This window comes from Anomaloglossus baeobatrachus, chromosome 3, assembly GCF_048569485.1.
Source record: "Anomaloglossus baeobatrachus isolate aAnoBae1 chromosome 3, aAnoBae1.hap1, whole genome shotgun sequence".
Classification (NCBI taxonomy): Eukaryota; Metazoa; Chordata; class Amphibia; order Anura; family Aromobatidae; genus Anomaloglossus; species Anomaloglossus baeobatrachus.
Genome location: NC_134355.1, coordinates 42,098,051 through 42,119,305, shown reverse-complemented (window position 1 = coordinate 42,119,305; position 21,255 = coordinate 42,098,051). Strand labels below are relative to the sequence as shown.

At 42.8% G+C, this 21,255-nt stretch overlaps 1 protein-coding gene across 1 annotated transcript in view; it reads left to right on the top strand.

Moving 5' to 3' along the window:
• RPS6KC1 (ribosomal protein S6 kinase C1) overlaps window positions 1-21,255 on the top strand; it is a 204,936-nt gene that overhangs the window by 26,374 nt on the left and 157,307 nt on the right. Inside the window, exons 4-5 of the mRNA XM_075339143.1 lie at window positions 15,097-15,212; window positions 20,553-20,643. Coding sequence (XP_075195258.1) covers window positions 15,097-15,212; window positions 20,553-20,643 — 207 coding nt within the window. The remainder of the gene's footprint in view (window positions 1-15,096; window positions 15,213-20,552; window positions 20,644-21,255) is intronic.

Genomic DNA, 21,255 nt, shown 5'->3' with positions numbered 1-21,255 from the left:
GCTGAACAAAAAGAAGGTTCAAGAACATTTAAAGTTTACTCCTCAACATTTACACAAGACTTTGAAATACTAGGAGAATAATGTCTGGTCAGATGGGAACAAAATTTAACTCTTTGGAGGCCATAATACACATCATGTTTGGAGACCAAAAGGCAAATCACCCCCAAAATACCAATATCAGTGAAGTGTGGCGGTGGCAACATCATGATGTGGGGCAGTTTTTCAGCATACAGCACTGGCAAACTTCATATAATTGAAGGATGGATGAATGGACAAATGTACGGAGACATTCTTGATAAAAATCTGCTGCCATCTACCAGGATAATGAAGATGAAACAAAGGTGGGACCTTCAGGACGTCAAGAGTGTTTATGTGGAAGAGTGGTCCAATATCCCACCTGAGCAATGCATGGGAATAGTTTCTCCATACAGGAGGCGTGTTGAAGCTTCATCACCAACAAACACTTTTCGTTGAAATCTTAAATTTCAATAAGTGTGAATAATTTTTCCCTGTCTCATGTCTCATTATTACCGATCATTTAATTCATGGTCATCTACTGTTTGCTTTCTTTGCCTGTGTGGATTGGATGAGTTGTTATCGACATCTGGTGAGAAATTCATGTCAATAGCACCTTTAAGAAATATATTTACTTAGAAAATTCTTCTGCATAAACTAGCTCTCCAACAAAATATGGGCCCTCTTGTGGCTTCAAAACAACATAGATGTGGTATGGCCTCTGTTCCTGTTCTGTGTGTGTGTGTCTCTCTCTGTCTCTCTCTGTCTCTCTCTGTCTCTCTCTGTCTCTCCCCCCTCTCTCCCTCTCTCCAGAGGCGGAAAAATATCTTTAATCCTCCACTATATTTCACTGTAGGTACTGTGTTCTTTTCTTGGAAGACCTCATTCCATTTTCGGTAAGCAGTAGAAGGATGTGCTTTACCAAAAATCTCTATCTTGGTCTCATCTGTCCACAATACATTTGGTTCAGCAGTGGGGTCCTCCTGGGTCTCCTCCATAGTGTTTCATTACATTCAAATGTGGATGGATAGTTTGTGCTGTCACTTGATTCCCCCTGAGCTTGCAGGACAGCTTGAATGTCTTTAGAACTTGATTGGGGCTGCTTATCCCCCATCCAGACTATCCTGTGTTGCAACTGGGACGCCCCAGGCCTGTGGGGTACTCTGTCCCGGGCGTGTGTGACACTCAGGGGGAGTCGTGGTCGCGGCTGATGCCCGGTTCTGTGACCCTGGGGGTCGGTCCGAAGAAATAAAAGAAAAGGGTGAAAAATAAAAAGGAAAGAAAAATAAGAGTTCTCGACTACGCCTCTTGCGGTGTGCGGCCAGGTTATTGGGGCCGCCGCTGCAGGGTCCTGCTGAGGCTGATGGAGTAGTGCAGCTTAGGTGTTTTGGGCCCTCCGCGAGCAGGCACAGGCCCCAGCAGTGAATGATGAAGGAAGGGGGCAATGATAGGGGACGGTCAGTATATGTGTGCAGAGGATCAAAGGAAACAGTCCACACCGGTATTGCAGTTTCAACTTGCCTTTTACTTGTAGCTGGTACCTGTACCCTCTGGTGCCGGTTCCAGGTGTTCCCGCTCTCCTTGTTCTCTGTGCCAGCTGTGACCTGGGTTGGCTGTTCTCCATGCACACTTGTTGATGGGCTCCTGTGGCCTAGAGCTGCTTGGGAGTCCCTTCTCTCTTCAGTCTTGGTCCTATTGCAGGCAGCCTGCATTATTTAAGGGGTTCAGTCCCAGGTCCTCTTTTCTGCTGATGCTTCAGGCTCTTTGGTTGGCGATGGACCCTGGAGATCTCCTCACCTGGCAGATTTAACAGTTGACCATAAAGTGTCCCGCTGTCCTAGGGTCTGCACCCCGCCTCGTGTGGAGTCCTGTGAGCCTTGGTTCCAGACCTCCACAGGCGCCCCGCGGTTCCTGAAGTCTTACACTTCCGCAGGTAACACACGGTTCCTGGAGTCCTGGTTCCTTACTCCACAGTCCCTCACTCCTGTCACAGCACTCAGGTGTTACTTCAGGTCTTTCTATACTTTCGCTCTCGCTCCTTCTCTCTCCTCTCAACTCCTCTACTCCTTCCTTCACTTCCCTTAACTTAACTTTACTCAACTGACTACTTCCTCCCGCCAACTTCCCATCCGACCACTGCCCCTACCCCCCCCCCTTGCTGGGTCTCTCCCTACAGATTGAGTGGTGACTATCCAATCAGTGTCCATCCCTTTTACCTGTTGCTAGGCAGTCTCCCAGTCTGGTGTTGGGGTTGTGTATGTGGCCTGAGGGTGCTTGTCTGTTAGCTGACGTGGATATTCTGGGGTTTGGGTTTCCACGTTTACATTTTGTGGCACCTGTTACCGCAGGGGTGCTACAAAACCTTTGATCATTTTTTCTTTGCCACCCAGGGCAATTAGCTACAGTGCCGCGAGTTGTAAACTTCTTGATTTAAATTGTGTACTGTGGACAAAGGAACATCAATATCTCTGGAGATGGACTTGTAACCTTAAGATTATATATTTTTTTTGTTAACAATTTTAGTTCTCAAGTCCTCAGACAGTTCTCTTCTTCTCTTTCTGTTCTCCATGCTTAGTGTAGCACACACAGACACGCAATGCAAAGATTGAGTCAACTTCTCCCCTTTTTACTTAATTTCCGGTGTTATTTTTATATTGCCCACCGTGGTTACTCGCCAGTGTTTAATTTGAATGAGCATCACATGCCTGAAAAAAGTTGTTAATCCACAGTTTTGGAAAGGTGGCAAGAAATTTGTACAATTTGACCTGCTTTGGAGGTGGTGGTGGCCCATAACCTCATTGGCACCCTGGCCGGTTGCACCTCTGTGGCATGTCTGCCCCCTGAAGCTCAGTACATTCTGTTATGGAAGTTAATGAGTAATTTTCTCCAATTTGAGCATTAGGGCTGCCTTCGTTTTCATAATATTTATATATTAGTACAGACCAAAAGTTTGGACACACCTTCTCAATCAAAGAGTTTTCTTTATTTTCAGGACTCTGAAAATTGTAGATTCACATTGAAGGCATCAAAACTATGAATTAAAACATGTGGAATGAAATACTTAGTGTGAAACAACTGAAAATATGTCTTATAGTCTAGGTTCTTCAAAGTAGCCACCTTTTGCTTTGATTACTGCTTTGCACACTCTTGGCATTCTCTTGATGAGCTTCAAGAGGTAGTCACCGGAAATGGTTTTCCAACAGTCTTGAAGGAGTTCCCAGAGATGCTTAGCACTTGTTGGCCCTTTTGCCTTCACTCTGTGGTCCAGCTCACCCCAAACCATCTCGATTGGGTTCAGGTCTGGTGACTGTGGAGACAAGGTCATCTAGCGTAGCACCCAATCACTCTCCTTCTTAGTCATATAGCTCTTACACAGCCTGGAGGTGTGTTTGGGGTCATTGTCCTGTTGAAAAATAAATGATGGTCCAACTAAACGCAAACCGGATGGAATAGCACGCCGCTGCAAGATGCTGTGGTATCCATGCTGGTTCAGTATGCCTTTAATTTTGAATAAATCCCCAACAGCGTCACCAGCAAAGCACGCCCACACCATCACACCTCCTCCTCCATGCTTCACGGTGGGAACCAGCCATGTAGAGTCCATCCATTCACCTTTACTACAAAGACACGGTGGTTGGATCCAAAGATTTCAAATTTGGACTCATCAGACCAAAGCACAGATTTCCACTGGTCTAATGTCCATTCCTTGTGTTCTTTAGCCCAAACAAGTCTCTTCTGCTTGTTGCCTATCCTTAGCAGTGGTTTCCTAGCAGCTATTTTACCATGAAGGCTGCTGCACAAAGTCTCCCCTTAATAGCTGTTCTAGAGATGAGAAGGTGTGTCCAAACTTTTGGTCTGTACTGTGTATGTGTATATGTGTGTGTGTGTGTGTGTATGTATATATATGTGTATATATATATATATATATATATATATATATATATATATATATATATATATATATATATATATATATATATATATATATATATATATATAATATACTATACACATATATATATTATACACATATATATATTATACACATATATATATTATACACATATATATATTATACACATATATTATATATACTATACACATATATATATTATACACATATATTATATATACTATACACATATATATATTATACACATATATTATATATATTATACACATATATATATTATACACATATATATATTATACATATATATATATTATACATATATACACATATATACACATGTATACATATATATATATATATAAATTATATTCAGTTTTAATAGGCCAAAGATCAAAGTCCAAGGATTGTATTATTAATCAATAATACAAACCTTGGACTTGGATCTTTGGCCTATTAAAACTGGCCATGGGAACTGGGATTTTCCACATCATTGAGGGGGCACAATCCTTCACAGTGGAGTGTTTACTTCATTTTTTTTGTATTTCCATACAGTAGGAAAACAAGAGTTCAGCGGATAAATGTGCCGAGATCCCACTGAGGAGACCCCCGGGAGCGTGTCCTGTTGTTTTCCATGCACTGCCTAGTGCAGCTTGCAGGATATAAACACAGGCTTATTATCGGTGATAACGGAGCCATCCTGTCCTATCTACACGCGATCACACCGGCTTGTTACAATTACAAACCCCCCTATGCCACGTTGTTCTGTTTGCTTATCCAGAGGGGACATTTATTTCCTGCAAGAACCCCTCTGGAGCCCACGTGTTGCTGTGATCTGACACCGAAAAATGACAGAGTGACCGAAGGACAGATGTTAGAAAAAAAAAAAATTGAATTTTATACAGACAGCTGATATATGTACATACAGTATGTGTTGTGTGTACATACAGTGCCTTGTGAAAGTATTCGGCTCCTTTGAATTTTTCAATCTTTTCCCATATTTCAGGCTTCAAACATAAAGATAAAAATATTAATGTTATGATGAAGAATCAACAACAAGTGGGACACAATTGTGAAGTTGAACGAAATTTATTGCTTATTTTAAACTTTAAATAACTGAAAATTGGGGCGTGCAATATTATTCGTCCCCTTTAAGTTAATACTTTGTAGCGCCACCTTTTGCTGCGATTTCAGCTGCAGTCGCTTGGGGTATGTGTCTATCAGTTTTGCACATCGAGAGACTGAAATTCCCGCCCATTCTTCCTTTGTAAACAGCTGGAGCTGAGTGAGGGTGGGTGGAGAGCGTTTGTGAACAGCGGTTTTCAGCTCTTTCCACAGATTCTCGATTGGATTCAGGTCTGGACTGTGACTTGGCTATTCTAACACCTGTATACGTTTATTTGTGACCCATTCCATTGTAGATTTTGCTTTATGTTTGGGATCATTATCTTGTTGGAAGACAAATCTCCGTCCCGGTCTCGGGTCTTTTGCAGACTCCAACAGGTTTTCTTCAAGAATGGTCATGTATTTAGCTCCATCCATCTTCCCATCAATTTTAACCATCTTCCCTGTCCCTGCTGAAGAAAAGGCCCAAACCATGATGCTGCCACCACCATGTTTGACAGTGGGGATGGTGTGTTCAGGGTGATGAGCTGTGTTGCTTTTACACCAAACATATCGTTTGGCATTGTGCCCAAAACGTTTGATTTTGGTTTCATCTGACCAAAGCACCTTCTTCCACATGTTTGGTGTGGGGTGAGGTGGCGAAAACAGACACAGGTGTGCTACGCACATCACCGCTGATGATGCTGGGTGATGGGTATTGAATAGCATTTTAGCACGCCCAGTGTGAACATTCTAAGAGGGCGGACTAGTCAGGGAAAATAATGCTCTTGCGACTAGTCCCTATGCTCATTATCATATCATAAAGGATTTTTAGAAATAATACTTTTTATAAAGATCCCTTTATCGATGCTACTAGATACAGGTACAGTTAGGCAGGGATTAGCAATATGCACCCAGAACTGCTCGTGGTTCTATGTGCATATTACACCTGACAGGTTCCCTTTAAAATACGACTTTCCCACTGAAAATGCTCTAATCCTCTTGAGTACACTAGTAGCACTGGATAAGGCTAGGTTCACACACTGCGTTTTTTTGACGCTGCGTTTTTGTGCGTTTTTTGCGTCAAAAACGCACCTGCGTCAAATAAACGTGGCAAAACGCACGCGTTTTGCCGCGATTTGGTGCGTTTTTTGCTGCGTTTTTGCTCACTGCGACTTTATGCGTTTATCAGTGAACAAAAAAAAAGGTCTGGTGTCATTTCCTTCTTCAATATGTTCTTCATTCTCCACTAGTGTATGCTGGAGAGCAGACAGCAGCTGCAGAACTACAAGGCTCAGAATACTCCATCCAATAGTGTATGCAGGAGAGCAGACAGCAGCTGCAGAACTACAAGGCTCAGCATCCTCCTTCCAGGACTGTATGCAGGATTTCTTTGCCCCCCCAAACAAAAAAAAAATGACGTGGGCTTCGCCATATTTTTGTATGCTAGCCGGGTACAGCAGGCAGGTACGGGCTGCCCCCAACCCCCAGCTGCCTATTTGTACCCGGCTGGGAACCAAAAATATAGAGAAGCCCTTTTTTTTTAATTATTTCATGAAATAATTAAAAAAAAAAAAATGACGTGAGCTTCGCCTAATTTTTGTGTCCAGCCGGGTACAACTAGGCAGCTGGGGATTGGAATCCACAGTGCAGGGTGCCCATGCTTTCTGGGCACCCCTGCTGTGAATTGCAGTCCGCAGCCACCCCAGAAAATGGCGCTTTCATAGAAGCGCCATCTTCTGGCGCTGTATCCAACTCTTCCAGCTGCCCTGATGCCGGGTGGCTCACTGGGTAATAATGGGGTTAGGGCTAGCTGTATATTATCAGCTGGGCCTAAGCCTGAAATTCATGGTGTCACGCCAATATTAGACATGGCCACCATGAATTTCTAGTAAAGATAAAAAAACACAACACACAGAAAAATATTTTTATTAGAAATAAAACACAACACAATTAGTGACTCCATCTTTATTGAAATAAAGAACCCCCCTCCGCAGTAATCCTGGGTCAAGGGTCCCGCGCCGTCCAATCCGGATCCAATATCACCTGATCGGTTTGCTGGAAGGCAAAGCGATCAAATGATGTGTCAGGTTCTAGGGCCTGAATCACATCACACATCAGCTGATTGTATAAAAGCCGTTTATACAATCAGCTGATGCATCGGTGCAAAAAAAAAAACAATTCTCACTTATGTGCTGATAACCAGCAGCTCCTAGAGCGATTGGAGGAGTCTGATCCCGTCCGATCGCTGCAGCAGCTGCCGGTAATCAGGGATGAAGTCTCCTGACGCATCCGCTGATAACCGGCCGGGCGCCGGCGTCAGCCCAAGACTTGCGATCAGCTGACGCGTCAGGTGACTGCATCAGGTGATCCATCGCCAGGTCCTGCATCCTGCAGGCATACGTACCCGGGGAGACTGCACACACCCGGAGCGGCGGTACCGGGAGGAGGATCTGGGAGCGGGCATGGCACCGGGACTCTGCAGACAGGTGAGTATGACTTTTTTTTTTTTTACTGTTAACTTTTGTTTTCGCAGCCGCTTCCACCTCCTGCCCGTACATGGCGCTGCACGGCAGCTGACATGCACAGGACCGGAGGTGGAAGCGGCGGTAACGGTACCGGGAGGATTCACGCTCCTGTGTTTACTGACAGAAGGAATCCTCTTCCTGTACACGTCACTTTACTACCCACCTCCTGCGTTTTATAGCTGCGTGTTTGGTCTTAGAAACGCACTAAAACGCACCAAAACGCAGCTATTTGCGTTTCTCATTGCGTCTTTCAACATCCCATTGCACTCAATGGATGAAAAGCGCAGTGAAAAACGCGGGAATAATTGACATGCTGCGTTTTTGTGGCACCACAAAAACGCAGCTGAAAAAAAACGCTGTGTGCAGACAGCAAAAATGAAAACTCTTAAGGCTGCTTTACACCAGACAATCTATCGTGCGATAGATCGTCGGGGTCACGGTTTTTGTGACGCACATCCGGCATCGCTGGCGATGCCGTCCTGTGTGACACCTCCTAGTGACGCAGTATCGCTCACAAATCGTGAGTCGTGTACTGCTTGCTAGGTTCCATAATATCGTTTAATTTAGTAGTTCATCGTTTCCGGGGTAGCACAGGCCGCTCCGTGTGACACCCCGGAAACTATGAACAGCAGCTCACCTGCGTCACGCGGCCGCCGCCGGCTATGTGAAGGAAGGAGGTGGGCAGGATATTTACGTCCCGCTCATCTCCGCCCCTCCGCTTCCATTGGGTGGCGGCCGTGTGACGTCGCTGTGACGCCGAACGTCCCTCCCACTCCAGGAAGTGGACGTTCGCCGCCCACAGCGAGGTCGTACGAGAGGTAAGTATGTGTGACGGGGGTTACTGACTTTGTGCGACACGGGCAGCGATTTGCCCGTGACGCAAAAAGGACGGGGGCGGGTACGATCGATAGTGCAATTTCACAATCGGTCGTACCGTGTAAAGCAGCCTTTAGACTTTGCTGGGGAAGCAAAGTCATGCAGTTTTCTGAGCAAAAACGCACCCGAAAACTGCGCAAAAACGCCGCGAAAAACGCACTGTGTGAACTTACCCTAAGAGATTTTGCTCCCTTAACACTTCTGAGTGGATCATATAATTTGAGCTACTGATTATGAAAATCACCTTGAATTTTTCCTGTCAAGCACCTCTTTTCTGAAATCTTCTTTTTGAGCTTTTTGGTTTTTTTCTTCATATTTTCATGCTGTTCATTTATTGTCTACAATATATGTGCTATTATATAATTTATAGGCAAGCAAAGGCATGAATTCCTTGCATTTCTTTGAAGTTGCAAAACTTCAGTGGAATTGTTAGATTGGTAGGCACACCTAGACATGTCTGGACACTGCTTGAAATGATTCTGCAATTTATTTCACATTGAGGCCTATTTTAGACCCATGGTAAGGTTTTAATATTAGAGAGTGTAGGTACTGTCCCAACTGGATACACCTTGTCGTTGGTGGGATGGCTTTATGCTTTTTTTTGATCAAAAACAGTGTTTACTAAGTACCCTATGTTTATATGCACTATGCTTTTATTTAGTTACAGCAGGGTATATTGTCACAATTTTTCCCTTGGTTTTTCTTTATACTTTTATTGTTGTAGTTTTGATCCTTCCATCTGCAGACCAGAATCGGACCAACTGAGTAGGCCACGTCTGTGGTGGGGGCAGGGGCTGCCTCTCCTGAGAGATCGCATTCTGGACACACATGCCCAGATCACACTTCACTTTTCTTTCAACCCCCACCAGTGACCTACCATGCCCAGTTGGTCCGAATCCGGTCTGCAGCCAGTAACAGTGACATGCCCTGTTCAGTTGGTCCAATTACGGTCTGCACTCAGCACCAGGGACATGCCCTGCTCAGTTGTTCCGATTCCGGTCTGCAGCCGGCTCCAGTGACATGGCCTGCTCAGTTGGTCCAATTCCGATCTGCAGCCGGCACCAGTGACATGCCCTGTTCAGTTGTTCCGTTTCCGATCTGCAGCCGGCACCAGTGACATGCCCTGTTCAGTTGGTCCAATTCCGATCTGCAGCCGGCACCAGTGACATGCCCTGTTCAGTTGGTCCAATTCCGATCTGCAGCCGGCACCAGTGACTTGGCTGCTCAGTTGGTCCAATTCCGATCTGGAGCCGGCTCCAGTGACATTTGTAATAGAATATGTCTGGCTCACTGTGTACGCAGTAGGTGCTCAGAAAAAATAGAAGTCAATATAATAAACTTAGCTCTGGCACACTATAATGATCAATAAGATGATAAAAGACTCCTTGAAATGTTGAAAATTCTTTTATTAGTGCAAAAAAAGGATGATAAATCGTCCGACGTTTCGACCTTATTTTCAGGTCTTAATCATGGACATGGTTATCTAAGATCATAGGGGGTTACAAAAAAAACATGTAATTAGTACAACATAATAATCCAGTATATCATAGTACAATAAATCATTTAACCATGATGCACATGTAAGAATTTTCCTAAAAAACATAATGGATGCATTTATACAAAGGGAAACAGAAAATTCCCATAAGGCCCATCTGAGAGATTATTCAGAAATGAAAAAAATAAAATGAAATAACCAAAACAAAGTCAGGCACAATGGATACACACCTATATGAGTAACAGGGTGGTGTGTGTTCAATTGTATAGCGTCATCGCCAATGGTACAAATGGAAAACTTGTAATCCTACATAGTCAAAAGAGTGAACACACATCATATCAAAATCACAGAAACCTGATTATGAGAAAAGAACTCGATCTTCATACTGTGTTCAATATAGCAGTGTGAACATATATATGTCTCGGTACCTTATGCACTTAGAATTTCTAATGTAGACAATGCGAGCCTATTCCAAAAACTGGAATTGGGTAGAATCTAAAATAAATGGCATAAGAATTATTATGACACATGGGCTGTGACCAAAAAATGGGCCGTGAGACCAAGAGGTAAAAATGAAACTACCTGTATCCCTACACAGTAATAAGTAATGGATGTCACTCCATAATCTAGGTGAAAGGGGCTCTTATATCAAAGAATTCCCAGTCACCTCAGAAATATGAAAAATAGGATAAATGGTATAATAATGAATAGGTGGTGAGTCGTACTACCTAAAGGAGATGTGAAATATAGGACACACATCCGTAACCACTACAAGTTCTGATGGAAGAGAGAGGGAGAGAGAGAAAAGGAGAAAAGAGAAAAAGAAAATTTTAAAAAAGAATGAATGTCACTACCTGAGTCGCTGCTGGAAAAGCCCCAATAGGTGTGGTGAGGGTTGGTAGAATGCCCTCACTGAAGGGTTTTCAGTTGCCTCAGATTCATGAAAAGGCAAGGGTGCCTGGAGAGAAAAGGGGGAGTTCGTATACCGTGAACAGTACAAGATATGTGTATCACATGTACTAGTGTAGGGATATATACAGGCTATCCATAGAAAATAGATTTTAAAAGGTAAGGAATACCTGTATTGTTATATGATAGCCGCGTATTAAATTATATTATAAGGGTATATCCAAATAGTATTTCCAGGAAGTCGGACGGGGAATGCACTGCTCCCTAGTATAAATAAGTCCCTCGCCACGGTCGGATGCACTCCTCCCTGGGGCCTATACCCGATACCCTGCACCACCACTGAGAGGTATGTGTACCGGTTCACTCCGGTCTAAGCCACGTTATCAGGAGCCTTTATCCATTTTTTCTTATGCTCTCCTTTATAGTCCCAATACAGCGCTCTGTTCGCCCTTTACCTTCACCAGCATATACCAGGTATGTGATCTGGCCTACACTATAGTGTCTGACACATGCATCCCATATACTAGTATTTATGCCATGTTCCCTATAGGGTTTTCTATAGAACCCTACTGGGACGTCTTTTCCCTTGAATATCCACAGGGCCTTAATGGTTAAGTCCCTTAGGCTACATAAAGGTAATATCATTGTAATGCTCTGCACACTATATGTACCTTATATTGGTGTTATCCTTTCATGTATGTACACTTCTAATTTTTTGCAACATTTGTCTATAGAGGTTGTGATCCTGAAACTACTGAGAATCTTTCAGCTGAACCAATATACTATTTGGATATACCCTTATAATATAATTTAATACGCGGCTATCATATAACAATACAGGTATTCCTTACCTTTTAAAATCTATTTTCTATGGATAGCCTGTATATATCCCTACACTAGTACATGTGATACACATATCTTGTACTGTTCACGGTATACGAACTCCCCCTTTTCTCTCCAGGCACCCTTGCCTTTTCATGAATCTGAGGCAACTGAAAACCCTTCAGTGAGGGCATTCTACCAACCCTCACCACACCTATTGGGGCTTTTCCAGCAGCGACTCAGGTAGTGACATTCATTCTTTTTTAAAATTTTCCTTTTCTCTTTTCTCCTTTTCTCTCTCTCCCTCTCTCTTCCATCAGAACTTGTAGTGGTTACGGATGTGTGTCCTATATTTCACATCTCCTTTAGGTAGTACGACTCACCACCTATTCATTATTATACCATTTATCCTATTTTTCATATTTCTGAGGTGACTGGGAATTCTTTGATATAAGAGCCCCTTTCACCTAGATTATGGAGTGACATCCATTACTTATTACTGTGTAGGGATACAGGTAGTTTCATTTTTACCTCTTGGTCTCACGGCCCATTTTTTGGTCACAGCCCATGTGTCATAATAATTCTTATGCCATTTATTTTAGATTCTACCCAATTCCAGTTTTTGGAATAGGCTCGCATTGTCTACATTAGAAATTCTAAGTGCATAAGGTACCGAGACATATATATGTTCACACTGCTATATTGAACACAGTATGAAGATCGAGTTCTTTTCTCATAATCAGGTTTCTGTGATTTTGATATGATGTGTGTTCACTCTTTTGACTATGTAGGATTACAAGTTTTCCATTTGTACCATTGGCGATGACGCTATACAATTGAAGACACACCACCCTGTTACTCATATAGGTGTGTATCCATTGTGCCTGACTTTGTTTTGGTTATTTCATTTTATTTTTTTCATTTCTGAATAATCTCTCAGATGGGCCTTATAGGAATTTTCTGTTTCCCTTTGTATAAATGCATCCATTATGTTTTTTAGGAAAATTCTTACATGTGCATCATGGTTAAATGATTTATTGTACTATGATATACTGGATTATTATGTTGTACTAATTACATGTTTTTTTTGTAACCCCCTATGATCTTAGATAACCATGTCCATGATTAAGACCTGAAAATAAGGTCGAAACGTCGGACGATTTATCATCCTTTTTTTGCACTAATAAAAGAATTTTCAACATTTCAAGGAGTCTTTTATCATCTTATTGATCATTATAGTGTGCCAGAGCTAAGTTTATTATATTGGCTCCAGTGACATGGCCTGCTCAGTTGTTCCAATTCCGATCTGGAGCCGGCTCCAGTGACATGGCCTGCTCAGTTGTTCCGATTCCGGTCTGCAGCCGGCTCCAGTGACATGGCCTGCTCAGTTGTTCCGATTCCGGTCTGCAGATGGAAGGATCAAAGCTACACCAACAATAAAGGTATTTACAAGCCTCTTACAGATAACAGATGCAGAGTAAATAGAAGTATACTAGGAAAGTGTTAGTTAGGAAGAGTTAGGATAAAAGAAAGGGGATCACATTAGTAGTGGAAAACCTCTTTTAGGAAGGCATTATTGTTGGTCCACAAATATGACACACCATTAATGACAAGCACATTGAAGCGCTTCTGGTGGTGCCTGAGAAAATTACTTGGAAATCATTCAAGGATGTTTCCAAGAATTTCCTTGGCAACTATCTAGCACGAAACTACATCGAATTGGTAGACAACCTTCTTGAAGCTTACAAAGTGAAGAAGTGTCACTAAAAAATCATTTTCTGAATTCATATTTGGATTTCTTCCCTAAAATTCTTGGTGCAGTCAGTGACGAACACGATGAACGGTTTCAACAAGATATTTTCATGGTGGAAAAGCGTTATCAATGCTATTGGAATCCATCAACGCTGGCTGACCATTGCTGGACACTAATACGGGATGCACCGGATGTTGAGTGCAATCGAAAGTCCGCAGCAATACACTTTTGATTCATTTGATCTAAGCCTGCGGGGAACATTTAAATGTTTCAAACTCGGTACAACTTTATCTCATGTCTCTCAAAATTTCTACGATAGCAGATATACAACTTACAAGACAAGGAGCGCTAATAGGGTCTTACCCGCAAAAACAAGGAGGTTTAGTGTAGCTTGCAAGGCTCACCTTGAGTAGTTTTGAGAGTCACAACTACTATTAACATATGTAAACTGCTGCAGCAGCACCCCAGGAGAAGATTGTTTGTGGGAGGATGAAAGGGAAAAACCATGTAGCTACAAGTGATTTATTTATTTATTTATTTTTTGTCCTCGTTAAGGAGATTTGTTCCTCACAAATGCGTTAACAATTAACAAATCACCAATTCACCATCCTTGCATCAATGGTTCTTTAGTGGCTCAGAAACAACCCTTTTACTATACTCTAAGAAAAGTTGAGTTTTGCCCCAGATGAAGCCTCTTGGGCGAAACCTGAGTTGAGCTAAAGTGCAAAGCTTATTTTTATATGATGTTTCTTTTTCTTTTTTTTTTAACCTATTTTCTGTGACTAATAAAAGGTGTCTTGAAGCCAAAGTAATGAAATATTTCACTCGTTTGGGGATTTTGTCTGACACTTGATGATATAATTAGATCTAAGAAGCAATACTTTGGATGATTTGAGAAAGCTGAATATTCCCTGGATGTTTGATCCTGAACACAGTTGATTTCCCAGTAAGTCAAGACGTTTTAAGAGAAGTTCCAAATCTGCGCAGAATTTATCAATCCTTGTAAATAAATAAAGGGGAATGGACAATTGGATGATTTGTTGCCTTTAGTGGCAAGATGTGATAATTTCGGTGCATTTCCAGAATTAACGGTAAATATTAGACAGGATCAGTGCATCTGATCCTGTGATTCCCACTATAGTTGGATATCCCTTTGCCCTGGGAATACAATAGGATTGGTCCCTATGGGATTTTCGTCCTTATTAATTGTTCCTTCCTCCGCTGTTGGATGATGCAAGTTGTGTATCGGTCTGTATCGACTTGTCTGCTTTCTAATGAGATGGGTCTATTCCAGGGAGATTTGACGAGTGTCATAGAGGGGAGACGCCAGTGTGCCGAGGATTTGATGCAGTTTTCCGCCAACATCCTGGGGCACTAATGTTTTGCCGGGGATCTGCGGAAGACCCCAGTGGCAGTCGTTACAATTCTCCTGAGAAAGCCAGCATTTAGCTAATGTTCATAGGAGATTGTGATTTTCACTATACATAGCAGTGCTGGTGCACTGCTGTGTATCGCACAGGTGATCAGACAATTGCAGCTTCAAGCCCCTTATGATTAGGAAAGGATTGGTCCCTGTGGGATTTTTGTCCTTATTAATTGTTCCCTCCTCTGCTGTCTAATGATGCAAGTTGTGTATCAGTCTGTATCGACTTGTCTGCTTTCTAATGAGAATTGTCTATTCTAGGGAGATTTGACGAGTGTGTCATAGAGGAGAGACGCCAGTGTGCCGAGGATCTGCTGCAGTTTTCCGCCAACATCCCGGCTCTTTTCAACAGCGCACAGCTTGAAGACTTTTTTAAGGTAAATGATCCCAGATCACAGTATAACCTCTATGTTGGGAGATAATCACATGTTATATACTTTTCCTACTTTTTTATTTATTCCCACAACCCCATCTAGTGCTGATCTAAACCGAACTGTTGGCACTGAAGGGCACTCTGTCAGCAGATTTCTGCAATGTAACCTGAAGACAGCATGCTGCAAGTGTTAAAACAGAGACTTCAGCTGTGTCTGTTATCTCATTTTTTTTTATTTACCTGCTATGTTAGATTAATGATTTTTAACTGAGATTTTTTTTAAAAATAAAAAATCCCCAATAAACCAGCGCTGATAAGAGGTTTTTTTTGTTAATATTTTATACTTTTTATTGCTGTCCTTGTTTTAGACACAGATTTATTCAAAACAATTCACACAATAGAACAAGGAAAAAAAGAGAGACAGTTATCCAGTATATGGAGTTTGATGTCTGAATTTGATCGTAGGAGCGCAAATAGGAGACTCCTGCATGGAAACGACTTTATATCTATAGGAGGAGAAAGTATCGTGCAGTCACCCAGTATGTGGAAGCTTGATGCCTGAACTTGACTGCAGGTAAACTCCTATTGGAACACTTGATGAGCTGGGGCACCTCAGCCTCACTACTATCCTGAAGTGCAGTTTCTTCAAATTCATTTAAAGGCAAATTGCTGCTTATATTTTAAGCCTCTATTAAAAGCTTATGGATTGAAAAAAACTCTCCAGGTATCTGAAAAATCATGTTGCAGTGATAGTTTCAATTGGCATTAAATATCATATGCCTTGAAGCATCACTTAATATACTATACTAGATTTAATAATTGCTCTACTACCGGCCGGGGTACTGCAACCAGACACCTGGTATCTGTTTGCTGCACTATCAATTACTTATTCTTTATTTTTATTTTTATTTCTACCATATGTGGTGTATTCTCTCTTTTTTTTTTTTGTTCTATTGTGTGAATTGTTTTGAATAAATCTGTGTCTAAAACAAGGACCGCAATAAAAAGTATAAAATATTAACAAAAAAAACTCTTATCAGCGCTGGTTTATTGGGGATTTTTTATTTTTAAAAAAATTCATTTCTGATTCTGATTCTTTTTTTGCCTACAAACCTAGCTGCAGATTTAATGGTTATTGGGGTCAAGCGCTAACAATTGTCTGTAGACTACTTGGTATAACCTATGTTAGATTAAGCCTCTTATCTTTATCATTAGTGGGTCTCAGCAGGCAACTTATTTTCAGGGAAATATGGTTGTTTTAGAAAGTTACAGAACTATTATAGCAGCATTCACATGAATTTCCCCCCCCGTTTTGTAATGTACCGCATTTTTCGGATTATAAGACGCACTTTTTCTCCCAAAAATTTGGGAGGAAAATGAGGGGTGCATCTTATAATATGAATATAGCTTATGAGGGTTGGAGAATGGGGGCTGTGCTGGCTTCGGTGGGGGCTGTGTTGTCTGCAGTGGTGTGTGTGTGGAGCAGGGCTGTGAGATGCTCTGTTGGCGGTGCAGGCTTCAAATAATGGTTCCCGGAGTCAGTGCGTGTATAGATGGGCTCTCAACTCAATATCTCATCTGCACATGCGCCACCTCTGGCCCATTGATCTCCCAGCAGTGGACTTAAGGAGAGTGTTGCCCAGAGGTGGTGCGTGATCAGATAAGATCTCGGCTTGTAATTGAGCTGAGAGCTCAGTTTGGGCATGCACCGACTTTGGGTGCCATATATTAGAAGTCCGCACTGCCGACAGAGCGTCTGAGAGATGCCGCAACGCAATGCTCCACACAGCCAGCACAGCCCCCGCCGCAGCCAGCACAGCCCCCGCTGCAGTGCCCTACTCCAGCACTGCCCCTCCTTCCTCTGATCTCGCTCCATCACTGCCGCCCCCCTCCAGTAAGACAACACCGGAGTATGACGCTGAACCCCCCCCCCCTTTTTTTAATAAATAATTTTAGCTCTAAATTTGCGATGCGTCTTATAATCCGGTGCGTCTTATAAAATGAAAAATGCAGTATATTTTGTACAAAGTGCTGATGGTAATAACTTTTACCCATCTCTGTTTTCTCTAGTAATCAGTGCTTTTCCGGTCCTCTTCAGAAGCAGGTGACTGGACTATGATTGGCCAGATCACAAGGTATCTTATGTATGCATCTCTATGCAAGTCTCAAGAAGGCGTTGAAAAGGTGGGATCTGGCCAATCACAGTGCAGGTCATGTGGTGCAGATAATGCCGCAATCAGCACTTTGAGCAGTTCATATATTACAATTGGACAAAAGGCTATAATTAATCATGTGAATGCTACTTGAATCCATTCCATATCCATGATTTACTGTTATGTCCTGCAGCAGACTCGCACCTGCATTTAACAGCAGCGACAAGAGCTATCTCAGATTGCTTCTGCTTAACCATAAGCCTCAGCCTCAGGTTGCCACAGGCTGGGCTTCATAGGAGACTGTGATTTTTATTTTATACTGCAACACTGAAGCGTTGCATTATACAGTATAAGTGATTTATTCCCTACGGGGGCTATCAAATATAGAGTAAAGTTTAAAAAAAAAAATAGAAATGAAAAAAGTGTAAGAATAAATATTCAAACCCCTGCCCCCCCCCCTCCCTTCCCCAGTTAAAAATAGATAAAAATATTTGGTTGCTGTATTTATAAAACTCCGATCTTTCAAAATATTAAATTATTTAAGCAGAACAGTTGATGCCATAACAAACAAAAATTTTTTGATCACCCCGTCTCCCTGACAAATATTCAAAGTAGGCAATAAAAAAAAAGAAAAAAAAAATGGTATCGAAAAAAATGTCAACTTTCCATGCAAAAGCAACTCTCCCAGATATCCAACGATCACAAAAAAAAACTTTTGGGTTTCAGAAAATGGTGAATCAAATAAAAAAAAAAAAGAAAAAAATGTCCAAGTTTGTCATCACCGGATTGTACGGGGCTGAAGAATCATTTTGCCGGGTCATTTTTGACGGCAATGGACTCCGTAACAACTAAATCAACGGTTGCAAAAAATAGGATAATAAGAATGGTAAAAAAAAACTAATTCTAGAAGACAATGGTGGAATTGCATTTTTATTTTTCACTGTTTTTTTTAGATTTTTTTTTTTTTTTTTTTTACCCGTTTTTCAGTACATTATATGGTAAAATGAATGCTGTCATTCTAAACTACAACTCATCCCACTAAAAAAAAAATGATTGTTCTTGCTGGCATAAAAGTAAAGAAAGGAAATAAAAAAAAAAAAAGAGAAAATAATGGAATTTAACCGCTTATTGACATATGGCATACTGGTATGTTGATCTGACAGCGGTGTTCAACATGTTCCTACGGGGAAGCACGTCATTCCATGTGCCCATCAGCGTGATTGTGGGACACCGATGGGTTGTGATGAAAGCCGGGGGTCTCCTTAAGACCACACATGCCGCCTGTTAGAATTCTTCTGTAAAAGCCAGCATTTATCTGACGTTCATAGGAAATCATGATTTTTCTCTATACATAGTAGTGCTGGTGCACTGCTGTGTGTTACGCTCGCCTCCAGGTGATGGTACTGCAGTGAGCTAGAAGTAGACCCACTGCACCACAGGGCGACCACGGGTCTATCTTTGCGTGGGGTAGAGGATCGGGACTGTGGCAGCTGACCCCTAGGACAGGGGCAGACACAGGAGCAGACAGGACTGAGTCCCAAGTGCGAACAGGGAGCACAAGGGTTGCTCAAGACAGGTAACACAGGCAAGACGGACATGCAGAGTCTCTATCACCAACAGGGCAGGATAGACAGGCAAAGTCACAAAAAGGCGGATAGCCCAGCCAGGGTAGGACAGGTAGACAGAGTGTCTACTACCAATAGGTCAGGCAGAGTCCAGGTACAGGCAGGACTGGACTGGAACCAGGCGCCACAGACAGGACCGGCTAGTAGCAAGGTATGGGCAGGGACAGGGCTGGAACCAGGTGCCACAGGCAGGACTGGCTGGTAGCAAGGTACGGGCAGGACAAAACTGGAAAACTGGAACCAGGTGCTACAGGTAGAATGGGCTGGTAGCCAGGTAAGGGAAGGACACGCTGGATCCCAGGTGCCAACTGGTAGGATAGGAACAGGTCTGGAAACAGGCGCCCCACAGGGTAGAATGGGCTGGAACCAGGTACAGGACAGGACAGGCTGGACCCAGGTGCCAACAGGTTGGAGGGGCTGGGACGAGATGGGACAGGCAGGAACAGGACGGAATGGGACCAGATGGGACAGGTCACCTGACAACTGACTAACAGAATATATGGTGTTGAACAGGCAACTCCCCTAGTGGGAGACTGCCCTAAATATCCAGTGCCTCTCAGCAATAGGCTGGGAGGCACTTCCTGGGAATGGTGCACTGGCCCTTTAAGAGAGGGATAGCCCGTCTAGGCACGCTCCCGGAGGTGGGGGAGGAGAACCCTCGTGGAGGAGAGGCAGAGACGCCGGGCAGCATGGAGGGACCCGGCCACGGCGGTGAGTCAGAGCGCATCCATGCAGTAAGCTAAGGAGTGCAGGGACGCAGCGTTACAGTGTATAGGTGAGTCAATCAGGCAAATGCAATTTCTAGCCCCTTAAGGGGACTAACAAATACAGTAAAAAGTTTAAAAAAAAAAACAAAACAAAACACATGTTCAATTCACCTTACTTTTACCCTGTTATCACTGCGTTTGTAAAAGTCTGATCAATTTCAACGCACTTGTCCTGCAAAAAGCAAGCCCTCGTACTGCCAGATGGATGGAAAAATAAAAAAAAAAATCATGGCTCTTGAAAGAAGGGGAGGAAAAAACTAAAACGAAAGAAAAAAAAAACTGAAAAAAAATTGCCCTGTCATGAAGGGGTTAAAGACAAACAAACAAATTTGCATGCGTCCTTATGGGGCTTATTTCTTTAAGTTTTATTTGTCTTTTATTTGTTCCAATTTTTTCCTATTTTTTTTTTTATGAATTGTCAAATCAATGTACAGTGAAAGTAAAGGGGGGGAAAAAACAAACCAACCCCCTTGCAGCTCCTCTATTAAAGGAAATCACATTAGGTTCCCCGCCCGCCGCCCCGTGATCCTAATTAGAAGCGCGCAGATATTACATCCCATTCAGCTTTACTTTGGGAGCCATAGGCACAGACAGTTGGGAAGAGACGTGAGGTCTGATGGAGCGTGTCTGCCCCAGAGGTCACTTTTCCAGGTAAAAAGTTTAAGTTTTTCCTTCCGACGTTGATGGCCCGTGCCACAAGTTCTCCAATTCCTATTTGTCCAATGATTTTCCCGATAAGACGGCCACATTTTTGTATGTCACATATTCTGTGTTGTATCTGATCGGTTCTATTCTGCAGGGTGGAGAGGTGCACGATGGCTCAGATCTGATCGGCCCAGCAGAACCTTTTGGAGATTTTCCCGACAGCCTCTCGGACTGTAGTTCTGATGGTGAGTTGTCTTCTTGGCGCCATGTGTTTTTTGAGTCGTTTACAGTCTGTGCACAGTTTACCAACCGTATCACTTGTTCATTTTTAAAATGATCCTTAAAAATAAAAAAAAAAGAGAGGACCCCCTCCCATAAAATGGAAGTAGCCAGAGAGGACAGTCCCATATTCCGTGAATGGAGTAATGGCATTCTTGGCCAGCAGGACCATCCAGTTGCCATTTCATTATCCTCTATGGTAGGATGGCCTCTCTTTAGGGTACATTCACACGACCGTCCCGTTTTTGCGCTCCGCAATAAACAGTCCTGTTTTTCCACAGATGCATCCGGATCTGTTCCGTTCCGTATACGGTCCATGTGCCTTCCGATTTTTTTTTTTTTTGTGGTTCGCAAAAAAACGGAAAGAGGGTTACATATAGTCAAAAGCTAGAAAGATGGATAGGTAGCTGGATGGAAGATCTTCCATCCCGATCTCTTCCATCCCGATCTCTTCCATCCCGATCTCTTCCATCCCGATCTCTTCCATCCCGATCTCTTCCATCCCGATCTCTTCCATCCCGATCTCTTCCATCCCGATCTCTTCCATCCCGATCTCTTCCATCCCGATCTCTTCCACC